The 14328-nt window shown below is 36.0% G+C and overlaps 1 protein-coding gene across 3 annotated transcripts in view; it reads right to left on the bottom strand.

Annotated features, from left to right (window-relative positions):
- Positions 1-14328, bottom strand: part of LOC106867435 (harmonin) — a 126776-nt gene that overhangs the window by 4022 nt on the left and 108426 nt on the right. For 2 of the 3 annotated variants that reach the window (XM_089341268.1, XM_089341267.1), the window contains 7 exons: positions 14126-14181; positions 12920-13027; positions 10154-10209; positions 9220-9302; positions 6198-6240; positions 5445-5498; positions 2442-2541 (listed from right to left, as the gene is read on the bottom strand). In XM_089341268.1, the coding sequence (XP_089197394.1) occupies positions 2442-2541; positions 5445-5498; positions 6198-6240; positions 9220-9302; positions 10154-10209; positions 12920-13027; positions 14126-14181 (500 nt within the window). Of the gene's footprint in view, positions 1-2441; positions 2542-5444; positions 5499-6197; positions 6241-7559; positions 7740-9219; positions 9303-10153; positions 10210-12919; positions 13028-14125; positions 14182-14328 lie in introns of those variants that run through there. The other variant, XM_089341269.1, reaches the window with a different exon arrangement.

The raw sequence follows: 14328 nt of genomic DNA, 5'->3' as shown, positions 1-14328 counted from the left end.
TTATTTTGATTTTAGAAAATATGGAAATTTGTCTTTTTCCTTCCCCACCCATTTTCATGAGAAATTCTGTTTTAGCTCCAAATCAGTCCTGATTGAGTAAATCTACATCAAATATTTTAAAGATCTGGGCCACGAATATCTAGTGTTTTGAATATTAATGCATCTGCCTTCTTTATAAGGTGGTAGGGGGGATTAGAGGGAAATGTGGCTGTTATTTTTAGCAGGCTGAACAGCCATGAGTATCACTAAATGTTGCAAACAAATTTTGATGTGTCATCTTCTAGTGGACAGTTAATGTAAGGGAGATAATCATTTCTTCATAATTGGATTAGAAATTTGAATTTGAAATTAAGATGTAAGGAAAAAGATGCATAGAATTTACATATTTGATTGTTTAAAAATTTCTCATCTGTAGCAATGTCAGTAAAGTTATCTCCCCTGACAAATGTAACCATAAAATCTGCGTAGTCAATCGAACTGCTAAAAATAGAAGCCAAATTTCCTTCAAATAACATCTTGTAAAGAAGAAAACATAGATGAATACATTAGATAATAGATACACTGTCAGACAAAATAAAAATAAGATGTCATGATCACGGCTGGAATGCATTTGATCACAGGTTTGCTCAGGGCTAAACAATCTTATTAACTGTGTGTCCATTTTTTAAAGATAGTATGGTGTTATTCAAGGGAGATTTGGCTGTTATTCAAGGGAGATTTGGCTGTTATTTTTAGCAGACTGTATGATCATACAGGAGTTGTTCTTGCTCAATGTAGTAGCAGTAGCAGTAGTAGTGGTTGTTGTTGTTTAGCTCCAGCTTTGCCCTGATCAAGCAGACTTATGATCATAGCCGTTACAACCATGACTATCTTGGCTTTTTCCCTATATGTTGGGAACCCAAACCAATTGCTTTCCTTTATGAAGATAAATATTGGAGCTGCTATCAATTTTAAACAAAGATACTCTGCACATTTAAACTCTTTATGAAAACAGTATGTTATGATTTGAGGGAGATTTGGCTGCTATTTCCACCATGTCAGTTGATCATATTGAGCAGTGGTTCTCAACTATCTTTTATCTATGGGCCCCTTTGATTACTGTTTTACTCTGGTGGACCGCCCATAGCCATTTGATCTTTAAAAACTAGTTTTATAGACACTTTCAAAATTCCTATTTTGTTTTTCACACTCTTATTCTCACCTCCTTGTTCTACATCAGTGGTTTTCAACTATTTTTTACATACTCTCTCTTTACTCTTTTACTTGTTTCAGTGATTTGACTGTGGCCATGCTGGAGCACCGCCTTTAGTCAAGCAAATCGACCCCAGGACTTATTATTTGGAAGCCTAATACCTATTCTATTGGTCTCTTTTGCCGAACCGCTAAGTTACGGGGACGTAAACACACCAGCATCGGTTATCAAGCGATGTTGGGGGGACAAACACAGAGACACAAACATATACACACACACATACATACATATATACATATATACGACGGGCTTCTTTCAGTTTCCGTCTACCAAATCCACTCACAAGGCTTTGGTTGGCCCGAGGCTATAGTAGAAGACACTTGCCCAAGGTGCCATGCAGTAGGACTGAACCCGGAACCATGTGGTTGGTAAGCAAGCTACTTACCACACAGCCACTGGACCACTTTAATTATTATTTTATTCTGGTGGACCCCCATAGCCATTCAATATTTAAAAACTAGTTTTATTGAAATGTCTTTCAAAGTTTCTATTTTATTTTTCACATGTTCTCTTATGTAGGTTTCCAAATAGCAATCTCTGAGGGAAACATGTTTTAGTGACTGGAAACATGTTGAATTGTGCAATGCATTAAAAAAAGGAACCTTGTTGTTTTTTTGCAACCTTTCTCTTCTTTCATCTTTTACTTGTTTCAGTCATTAGACTGTGGCCATGCTGGGGCACTGCCTTTAAGAACTTTTAGTTGAATGAATCAACCCCAGTACTTATTTTTTTTAAGCCTGGTACTTATTTTATCTGTCTCTTTTGCTGAACTGCTATGTTATAGGGATGTAAACACACCAGTACCGGTTGTCAAGTGGTGGTGGAGACAAACACAGACACAAAGACACATGCACATACATATATATATATACACAATGGGCTTCTTTCAGTTTCCATATTTCAAATCCACATACAGAGCTTTGGCTGGCCTGAGGCTATAATAGAAGACACTTGCCCAAGGTGCCATGAAGTGGGACTGAACCCAAAAGTATGTGGCTGAAAGCAAGCTTCTTACCACACAGCCATGCCTGTACCACTAAATACATCTAAAGCAAAATTTGTTTCATTAGCCCATAAAATACCACCACACACCCCAAAAATCTTGTATTGACCCCAGTTGAGAATCATTAAGACTGTGGTGCCCTTGTTGATTTGTACTATGTGTAGCACTAAATAATTATGTCGTTACCTTGTTGATAGACACAGCCAGTGTATATGTTACTGACAAGAATCCTTCCTTCCAGTGGAGAGTTTGCACCACCTTCTAATGCAACACCAAGAGAACCATTCTGTAAGATAGAAAACAAAAACCTCATTTAAGTTTCATGCTTTTGCTACATACATGGCTATTTTTCTGTAGATAATTAATTTATAAATATATAAACTTTGACAGATATTTTTTCCTCTGATAAACTAATTAATTTAGTATTTTGTACTCGGAATAATGTTTATATAAATACGAATAAATAAATTAGAAAAATTATTATTATTATATATAATTATATCTTTTTAAATAATTATACATGTATGCATATTTATTGTGGTACCTATTTAGTTTTAATATAGTTCATCATATGATGGTTCTTTAGAGCTTGTATGCAAATAATAATTTGTAGAATAATATAACTAATGCCTTACTCTAATTTGGTTCCTTCTGAAAACTAAGTAAAATTATGATTTTCTTATTTATAGTTTATTTTCTCCTTATCAAAGAAATAATATAGTTTTTAATTATCATAGTTTTATGTTTTTGTCTATTTTATTCACAGATATTTCCTCAGATAAACTAAATAAATTTTGTATTTTTTACTTGTTAGTTACTTAGAATAATGTTTATATCAGTAAGAATAAATCAATAAGAGTAGTTATATATTTTCATTATATATAATTATATATATTTTTGAACAATTATCCATATACGAATATTTATTGTATATTTATGCATATAAATTTATAGAATAAAAATATTGGGTTAACATAATTTATTTCCTTCTGTAAAACTAAGTAAAACTCTGATACTTTATTTATTTATATATTATTATCATTAATATGTAAACATTAGTATGGTTTTATAATGATTGTAACTTTATACATCTGTTTAACATTGGCGTATTTGGTAATTGAGTGAATGAACTATCGATTTGGATATTTTTTTATTGAATTTAGAGTCAGAATTAAAAATATCCTTATTTATTTATCGTCTTTCATCATAATATATAGTAGTTTTAAATAAAATATATTTCCTGCTCCTCTATAAATTTTTAATATATTACATATTATATAGGTATTAATATATTATAAAATGGCCAGTGATTATTTTCGATTAATATTATTGGAGATCCATAAGAATATTTTATGACCATTGTAAATTTTCTTTCATTAATCATTTTATCCATTTAAATTTTGTTGTTCTTTTTATTGTGCTTATGTATTTCAGTTGTTAACGCTCACACTTCTAAACATAGGTATTTTTTGAATCAGTATTTTTGTAATATGGCAGTCCTTACATGGAATTTTGTCTGTTTTTTGAACCAAGGCCCTGAAGAGGCTTGTATACAGATATGGGAATTTTTTAATAAATTCACTAGTGTATATGAGTCAAAACAAATTGTTGGCTTTATATATGCTTTTTTTAAAGATTTGTTATGTTATGTTATGTTATATTATATTATAATGTAAATAAATTTTAAACTTGTCAATTGTATTTCTCTATTTCATTTAATCTCTCTCTCTCTCTCTATACATATACATACATGTATGAATATTTTCTGCAAAAAGTACTGTTTCAATATCTAGTCAGGCATGCCCAGCCATCAATGCCTAAACAGTTGCATCCAGTTGTTTCATTAAATGTCGACAATGGGGGGGGGGGGGTGATGATGACTTGAAACAGTGGATGAGTAACCTGCCTATGTAAGGCCTATGGAAAACTGTTCCAAGCTGATAACAGTGGTTGAATGCATATCTAGGATGTCACTAGGGGTTATTTGCCAATCAGATGTTGCAAGGAGGAGGAGGAAAAAGAGGAGAAGGGGGAGGAGACAAACGCTACATACCCAGTTACACATACATTACACATTTGCTTACATATGGTTGCCAATCAAATCTAGTGATGACTATCTTCTAAATCATTCATTTGTTAATTCTTTGATAACTGCTAATCCAAATCCTCAATATGCAGCTTAGGTTGTGGGCAGAACATGCTTATATTTGATTGGAGAGGTTATGTGTTACCTTGTATTGATGCTTCTTTCTATGCTTCTGTCAGCAGTGCTGAATGCATTGCTCCTGCATGGCTTAGTGGTTAGGATATTTGGCACATGATCATAAGGTCTTAAGTTCAATTCTTGGCAGTGTGTTGCGTCCTTGAGCATGACACTTTATTTCTTGTTGCTCCAGTTCACTTAACTGGTAAAAATTAGTAGTACCTGTAATTCAAAGGGCCAGCCTTGTCATATTCTGTGTCATGCTGAATCTCCCTCCCTAAGCACTACATTAAGGGTATACATGTCTGTCGAGTGATCAGCCACTTGTTAATGTCACGAACAGGCTGTTCAGTTAATTGAATCATCTGCAACACTTGTCGTAATGGAGACCAGCTTCACTGTCTGTCTGTCAGTCCCACTGATTTTTCTGCTCTCATACAAATTGCCTGGTGGACAAGGACTTTGGTATGGAGGCTGAGGTAGATGTCTAAAAAAGATTCTCTGAATCTTCCAAAGGAGACAGAATCTCATCCAGTGTATAGCATTGCAAATGATGCCGGCTACCTGTCTGGATTGAAAGGATGTTGGTAATTGCTGCTTTTGTACGGAGAATATGGACAGGAAGAAAGACAGTGCAATATGTCACTGATAAATGATCCTAGTTTTCTGGATCATTAACTGTCAGGTGTGTAAGCACTTGGCCTACTGGCTAGGTGTTGTGAAAACAATGTTGATGATGATAACAAAAAAAAAAAGAAAAGTAACACAAGTGACAGGAATAGCAGAAAAACAAAAAAAAATCAGAAAAACAGCAGCAGCAGTAGCAGCAGCAGAAGAAGAAGAAGAAGAAAAAGAAGAAGAAGAAGAAGAAGAAGAAAGATGAGCAATAATTTTCAAGTGCAGCACATTACTTCACAGAGGGAAAGAAAAGACATTTTTTTTTTAAATGCACCCTCTACTCCACCAGCAACTTAGAAACAACTTACAATTTTTATATCAATTTTCCTGATTTGTCTTCCACCAATTTCCTTTGTAGAAAACTGAAAAGACAAATAAATAAATAAATAATAAATGAATAAGTCAGATATGATTTCATTGTTCAGTGGGTACTTATTTTAATGGCCCTGGAAGGATGAAAGGCAAGGTCAACCTTGGTGGAATTTGAACCCAGAATGTAAAGATGGATAAGGTGTCATTAAGCATTATTTTCAGTGCAGTAATGATTCGTGAAATATTGGTTTTAAATTATGTTATAAGGCCAACAATTCTGATTCTGGAGGAGGAGATAAGTTGATTGCATCGACCCCCCAGTTCTCAACAGGTTCTTATTTTATTAACCCTGAGGGGATGAATGGCAAAGTCGACTCAGGTGGAATTTGAACTCAGAAAGTAAGATGGACAAAATGCTACTAAGCATCCTACCCTGTGTTATGTCATTACTGCCCACAAGGGGTTACACACAGAGGGGACAAACAAGGACAGACAAACGGATTAAGTCAATTATATCGACCCCAGTGCATAACTGGTACTTATTTAATCGACCCCGAAAGGATGAAAGGCAAAGTCGACCTCGACGGAATTTGAACTCAGAACGTAGTGGCAGACGAAATACTGTTAAGCATTTCGCCCGGAGTGCTAACGTTTCTGCCAGCTCGCCGCTCATCCTACCCTGTGTGCTAACACTTCTACCAGCCTGTAGTCTTACAATTTGTTAAATATTGAAATAAAAAATAGTTTACCATCTTTCTTGCTTCATTATCACTGAGGGCTGCCACGTTTTCACTATAAAGAAAAGAAAGAGGGGAAAAGGAGATATTATTGAATTGATTTGGTTTAGTGATCAAAGGCAAATTATTATATTCTGTTAATACATTGAATACACTCAGAAACGCAACCAAGTGGTTAGAGTGCTTTGCTCATGATCATGAAGTTGCTGGTTCAATTTCTGGACTTGGTGGTATGTTGTGTCCCTGAGTAAGACACTTCATTTCATATTGCTCCAGTCTATTCACCTGTAATTAGTACCAAGGCAGGAAACCCCTCCAGCTGTCACATCCATGCAAGTTCCATGGGAGTGGGATGAGGTGGGGGACTAGAGGGTATCTATGTCTGCTTATAACTAAACAGGGACCTAAGACAGTTGTCTTAGGTGCATGCTATTAAACCATAATGGCTAGCAAGTAACTGCTAGCTGTTCCTTACATTAAATACTATCTTTAGTAGGCAGAAAAAAACAGTAGGCCATTGTTTATGTCAAAGTTATTGAGAATTTAAAAAGAAACTAACTGGTTAATTTAAAAACGGTCATGCAAGCAAGAGTGTGAATTTGATGGAGTTTAATTAATTTGTTAGACAAAAGGAGGGTTGATAAGGAAAAATATAATAATGGCTTAATTTTATATCCATGAGGTAATCCTGCACACACATATATACGCACATATAAACACATACACTCACACTCATACACAGTCACAGCCACACAGCTATTATGTCTGTACCTATTCTAAAAGAATGAAAGGCAATGTTGACCTTTGAAGAATTTGAGATGAATGTAGAGATGGACAAAAGCATTTCACCCAGCATGCTTATGGTTCTGTTATGTCACTTCCTTAGAAATTAGAAATGAAATTGGTTTCAAATTTTGGCACATGACCAGTAATTTTGGGGAGGGGTAAGTCAATTACATTGATCCCAGTCCTCAACTGGTCCTTTTTTTTTTTATCAACCCTGAAAAGATAAACGGCAAAGTCGACCTTGGTAACATTTGAACTCAGAATGTAATGATGAATAAAATGCTGCTAAGCATTTTGCTCAACATGCTAATGATTCTGCCAGCTCACTGTCAAGCATATTGACCCCCAATGTTCAACTGGTACTTTTTTAATTGACCCTGAAAGGATGAAAGGCAAAGTTGACCTCTTTGGAATTTGCACTCAGAACATAAACATGGATGAAATGCCAATAAACATTTCTCAAGATGGCTTTTCATTTAGGCTTGGACTTCAGATCTACAAGCAACACCGATGTCATTGTGATACTGCTGCAGAAATTTTTGACTCCAGACAAAGTCATGCAGCCTCATTGTTGACCATTTTCTTCATCATCCAACATGACGTGGATGAACCAGTTCTCCATCATAACTAGAGCCAGGAAAGTTAAACTAAGAGGACAATGAAAGACTGCATGACATCACATTCTTCTGGTTCCAAGGCAGTGGTCTCTCATCCAAGATACCATCTTCATTGATATATTCTCCAGCATCAGACATAGGATGTGTTGCCCTACAGGAAGAAATTTTCAAGGCAACAAATTACTGATTGTTCTCCAATAAGTTTCTTGTTGAACTAACAATGGCAGAAGCAGCAGGCATACTGGGCCCCAAACCACCTCCCTACAGCATATAATCAAGATAGGGATTGCTGTCATCAGAATGAACCTGCAATAGGGGGAACAGCTCGGTCAGCATATCTCTCATCATTCTTTGAGCTAAAGCATTCATCACTTTGCTTGCTGGGATTATGAAACATTTACATAATTCCTTGTAATGCATTTTACTAAAACCGTTAATTTGTTAATTAGTTAGTCAATTTCAGAAAAGAAATAAATTAAAGCCACCCCACTTTCTCCTACATCCCCACTCTGTAAAAGGGTCTTTTTTTAAAGCGTTGTGAGTCATTTGGTGACGTTACCAGTACTGATACCAAGGAAGAAGCCCCCAGTATGCTTTACTCTTTACTCTTTTACTTGTTTCAGTCATTTGACTGCGGCCATGCTGGAGCACCGCCTTCAGTCGAGCAAATCGACCCCGGGACTTATTCTTTGGAAGCCTAGTACTTATTCTATCGGTCTCTTTTGCTGAACCGCTAGGTGACGGGGACATAAACACACCAGCATCGTTTGTCAGGCAATGCTAGGGGAACAAACACAGACACACAAACACACACACACACATATATATATATATATATATATATATATATACATATATAGTTTTAGGGAAAATAACCAATTTTCAAGAACTCATCGATGAAAATCCACTATCACATATAGAAAAATTAATAATTAAAAGCACAATAAATGAGTATAATGTAAAGTAAAGTAAATATCATAAGATAAATATAATAAAAAGATTACACGTGTTTCATAACCAATTTTCAAATAGAAAAGAAATTTAATGATGAATAAAATGCTGCTAAGCATTTTGCTCAACATGCTAATGATTCTGCCAGCTCACTGTCAAGCATATTGACCCCCAATGTTCAACTGGTACTTTTTTAATTGACCCTGAAAGGATGAAAGGCAAAGTTGACCTCTTTGGAATTTGCACTCAGAACATAAACATATATACGACGGGTTTCTTTCAGTTTCCGTCTACCAAATCCACTCACAAGGCTTTGGTCGGCCGGAGGCTATAGTAGAAGACATTTGCTCAAGATGCCCCGCAGTGGGACTGAATCCGGAACCATGTGGTTGGTAAGCAAGCTACTTACCACACAGCCCCTTCTGCGCCTGCAAAATGGTTGGCTTTAAGAAGGGTATCCAGCTGTAAAAATTATGCCAAAGCAGACATTGAAGCTTGAGGCATTTTCAAACTCACTGGATCCTGTCAAACAGTCCAAACCATGCCAGAAAGACATTAAATAAAATGATGATGATGAAACCAATTTGTTATTCATTAAAGGTTATTTAAGTGAATGATAGAGCAATTAGATTATTTAGTTAGGTATCAGGTAGAAAGGATGGCAAGGAAACGGTTCTTACTTGGATACTGATAATTCAGGATTCTTGTACAGAACAAAATTACTGTTGACTGGATTGTTGTCATGGTCATCATCATGAGAAACCTGGAAATAATGGGAAATGATCATATAATTATGTGGTAATATAAGTATATGGATGTGTGCGCATCTATGTGTCTATATGTGCATACATATGTGAGTGTGTGTGTAAGTGTGAGTAGATATATATATATATATATATATGTGTGTGTGTGTGTGTGTGTGTGTATGCATATATATATGTTTATATATATATATATATATATATATATATATATATATAATGGGGAACACATATGCCATTGAAACCGGGAAACTGGGCCCACGAGCCTGGCTAGGCTTTGAAACGGCACATTTATTATTTCACACACACACACACACACACACACACACACACACACACACACACACACACATATATTTTATATATATATACACATATATATTATTTTCTTTCTTTATCACTTTACTTGTTTCAGTCATTAGACTGAGGCAATGTTGAAGTACTGCCTTTTTAAATTTGTTAGTCAAATGAATCAACTTCAGTACTTACTTTTTAAAGTCTGGTACATATTTTATCAGTCTCTTTTGCCAAACCACTAAGTCACAGCAATGTAAACACTCCAGGATCAGTTGTGAAGTAGTGGTGGAGGACAAACACAGACACAAAGACACACACGCACACACACACACACAACAGGCTTCTTTCAGTTTCTATCTACTGAATCTACTCAAGAGACTTTGGTTGACCCAATGCTATAGTAGAAGACACTTGCCCAAGGTGCTGAGCATTGGGACTGAACTTGGAGCCATGTACTTGGGAAGCATGCTTTTTAAGCATTTATCTATGATGATGATGATGATGATGATGATGATGATGATGATGATGATGAACATTATTACTACAGACTACATACTTGATCTGTTAAAAAGTCAATCGGAGGTTCTGGTAAATAAGGTTCATTATCATAATCTGAAAGATAAAACAAAGTGCTAGGTAAGTATAGAGCAGTAATAAGAGAATGAGATCGTAAAGGAATAAATGATTATTTTATGAACATCATTAGCTTACAGCTGTTTCTGCTATAAGATGCTGTGAACTCATAGTTGAGTGCCTGAATAACACCTTATAGCTTCATCAGAGCCTCAAATATGAAATACAATTTATTTGGCAAAGGATTACAATAGTGCCTACATAGGGAACGGCATCAGCTGCACTTCATATTTGAGGCTCTGTGTTATTCAGGAACTTAGAGTCCACTGCATCTTATATAAAAAAAACAACAACTGTAAGCTAATGACGTTCATAACATAATCATTTTTTCCCTTGTCATCTCATTTTCTTGTATATATATATATATATATATATATATATATATATAAGGGGGTGCTCAAAAGAAACTGGAATTGCGCAATATATTTTATTCACCTAGTCTTTCATGTTTACACATTTATTGTCTTCAAAGTATTCTCCATTTGAAGTGATGCATTGGTCCAGATGTGGTTTCCATTGTTGGAAGCAGTCTTGGAACTCTTGCAAAGTGATGTCTTCTCATACCTGTGTCGTTTCTTTCTTCATCTCTTCCTCATATGCAAATTCCGTAGCACCTGCTTTCGTCACCAGTGATGACCTTCGAAAAAAGGTCCAAATCAACTTCCAACTGTTCTTTCAGTTCACAACACGCATTCAGTTGTGACTGCTTTTGATTTTCCATGAGCAAGTGAGGCACAAATTTTGTTGCAACTCTTTTCATTCACAATTCCTCACACAAAATTCGTTGGCAGGAGCTCCAAGACACACCAATCATATCAACAAGTCCATCAATTGTTCGGTGATGGTCCTCCAAGATTAGTCCATGAATTTTCATGATGTTTTCATTTGTCTGGGAAGTCAACGGATGCCCTTAATGAGGTTGGTACTCAAGCGAAAAGTGACCGTTCCTAAAGCATGAAAACCACTTGTAAACTTGTGTTTTGTTCATGGCAGTGGCCTTGTAAGCTGTTTGAAGTATGACAACTGTTTTGGCCACTGTTTTCCCCAACAGAAAACAGAATTTCATGGAAGCATGCTGTTCCTTTGTTTCAGCCATCGCAAAAGTCGATGAACAGGGAAGAAGCTCTGCAAAACAAAAACGCACCACATGGCAGTATGATCCTAGTGGACAGTGCCGGTCCACAGACTGATGCCTGAGGGTCACATCAAATGGCTTCTCGCAGCAGAAGCCTGAACTACAACAGGCTTGTCCCACAGAGAATGTTTCCAGTTACTTTTGGGTACCCCCTTGTATATAAGTATGTAAATGTTCATTTTCAACATAGGAACATAACCTCACATTTGAGTAAAGCTGATTATATCAGCTCCCTTTCAGTACATAACAGGTACTTAATTTTATTGCAACCGGTACTTTGAAAGATGAAAAGCAATGTTCACCTTGGCAGGATTTGAACTCAAAAATGCTAAGAGCCGTAACTAAATTTTGTCCAACATTCTAGCAATTCTGTTAATCCACTGATTAATTAATTACTAGTTTGAAAAATGAATATTGCAAAAGCAATAACTCAATGCAGACATTTTTAACACTTATATTTAATATATAAATGAAATTATTGTTAACAATACTCAGGAGCATTACAAGTTGTTAAGAAAGGTTAAAGGAGAGGACAAAAAGCAGACATACAAACCAAATAAAAAAAAAAAGACAGCAATGAAAGCTAGAAGTACATACATGTACGTGGTCTGATCAATACGTATCCGGACTGTTGCCATAGAAATGAAGCTAAAGCATGCAGAGTAAAGCTGCTCAGCCCAGATTGACCGTAAACTCTGCTGTGCATGTACACTAAGCTTTAACATTCTAGCTCACTTCTGCTATTTACAGCAGTGCTTGGAAGGAAGGTGTGTAGCATGTGATCATTGCATTGACCATGACAGAGAAAGTTAAGCAGAGAATCTGCATCAAATTTTGCCAAAAGCTTGGCGATACTTGCTCTGAGGCCTACGCAAAATTTTAAAAAAGTTTTCATCATTCTCAACACAATCAAGGAGATCTTGTGCAACTGAAACCCGAATGTCTTTTTGGTCAGCTAAAAACTGTTTTGGCACAAACTTAGCAGACACACATCCCACACCCAAATCTTCAGTGCTAATGGACTGAACTGAACTGTAACTAATCTACACGTCTTCTGATCAGTCACAGATGGTGATTCAATGATTTCTCCACACAGCTGCTCATACATCTGCAATGTTTTCCTCAGTTCTGCTGGTTGTGGGTCTCCCTGAACGTTCATCAGTATTGACATTTTTTTGGCTATCTTGAAAACATCTGAACCACTCGTACACTTGTGTGCGGCTTATACACTCCTCTTCATACACTTTCTACAACTTTGCATAGGCCTGTGAGCAGTTATTACCATGACAACTTTCTTTGTCATGGTTAATGCAATGATCACACGCTACACACCTTCCTTCCAAACACTGCTGTAAACAGCAGAAATGAGCTGGATCATTAAAAGTTAGTGTGCACGCACAACAGCATTCAAAGTCAATCTGTGCCAAGCAGCTTCACGCTGCATGCTTTAGCTTTGTGATTATGGCAACAGTCCAGATACTCATTGATCAGACCTTGTACACAGAATAGAACACAAAGACAGAATAAGGTGAGCATTAAGTGACATAAATTTACCTGGTCTGTATGGTAACCGAACTTCTTCATAGCCATTGGCTATTTCAACATCTATTTCTCCTAATTCCCGTCTCTCATTTTGACTACCACGTTCAGATTCCTCTGTAACTAAAATAAGAATATATTTTGATGTTAAAATTACAACAAATATCAAGAACTAAAAGAAAAAAAGTTTCTATAGGTGCAAGTAGAGTAAGAAGTTTGCTTCCCAAGCATATGGTTCTGGGTTCAGTCACATTGGCACCTTGGGCAAGTGTCTTCTACTATAGCCTCAGGCCGACCAATGCCTTTTGACTGGATTTGGTAGAAAGAAACTGAAAGAAGCCCATTGTGTGTGTGTGTGTGTGTGTGTGTGTGCATATATATATATATATATATATATATATATATATCAACTGATAATCCCTACACATTTTTTTCTCTTTCTGTTTTTTTCATTCTCACTCCTCTTTTCTCTGAATCTTTTCTGTCGAAGAATGTAGGCTCGAAATGTCAAAGACTTTTCCATTCTTCCCGATTGTCAAACTAATACATCTGCTTGTTAGTTCTTCAGCTGTCTTCGTCTTTTGTTTTCTGTAAATTCGAACTATGTATATATATATATATATATATATATATATATATATATATATAAATATTATTTCTAAATCTCTCAAAGAGAGACATTCAGTAATAGTTCTTTAAAGTAAGTGCTATTTACCAACATAATGTGGCTGTCCCAAAAGGGACAATGTTACTGTTGTTTTAGCCCTAAGAAACATTGTTTCTAGCTGGCTGTATGACACACTATCTGTGTCACACTATCTGTGTCCTTATATTTTCGAACAGGGAGCTCAGCATTCCCATCAAGTGCAAAACAACATCTGTGGACTAGTTTCTGGGTTATTGCCCTTTATCAACACAGAATAGCTGCTTTAGCCAGATGGTGTTGCTGGATTCACCATTTGAACATATATGGCTGGTTTAAAGGCTAAAAGATTAATGATTTTGATTATAGGACAGCAGCCATGCTGGAGCACTGCCTTTCTGTGACAGCATCCTTCACCCCTACCACCCACTGAAAATTGGATGTTGCGATAATAGTGATGATTGTGATAATAGTGGTGGTGGCAGTAGTAACAGTGGTAGGCTGCTGCTGCTGCTGATAATGACAATATGATGATGATGATGATGATGATATAAAATACCTCCAAAGTTTTTACTTACAGTACATTGTGCTATCTATCATTCCATTTGATGCTGCAATTGCTTCATACTGTGAGCTGAAATAAAATATTTCAACCAGTTTATATAACTTAGAATATGAATCTGGACACACACACACACACACACACACACACACACACACACACACACACACACACACACACATTTCAAGTGTGTATGTATGTATATATATATATATATAT

Source organism: Octopus bimaculoides, chromosome 24, assembly GCF_046866305.1.
Source record: "Octopus bimaculoides isolate indiv1 chromosome 24, ASM4686630v1, whole genome shotgun sequence".
NCBI lineage: Eukaryota > Metazoa > Mollusca > Cephalopoda > Octopoda > Octopodidae > Octopus > Octopus bimaculoides.
This window is presented reverse-complemented; position numbering and strand designations above follow the sequence as displayed.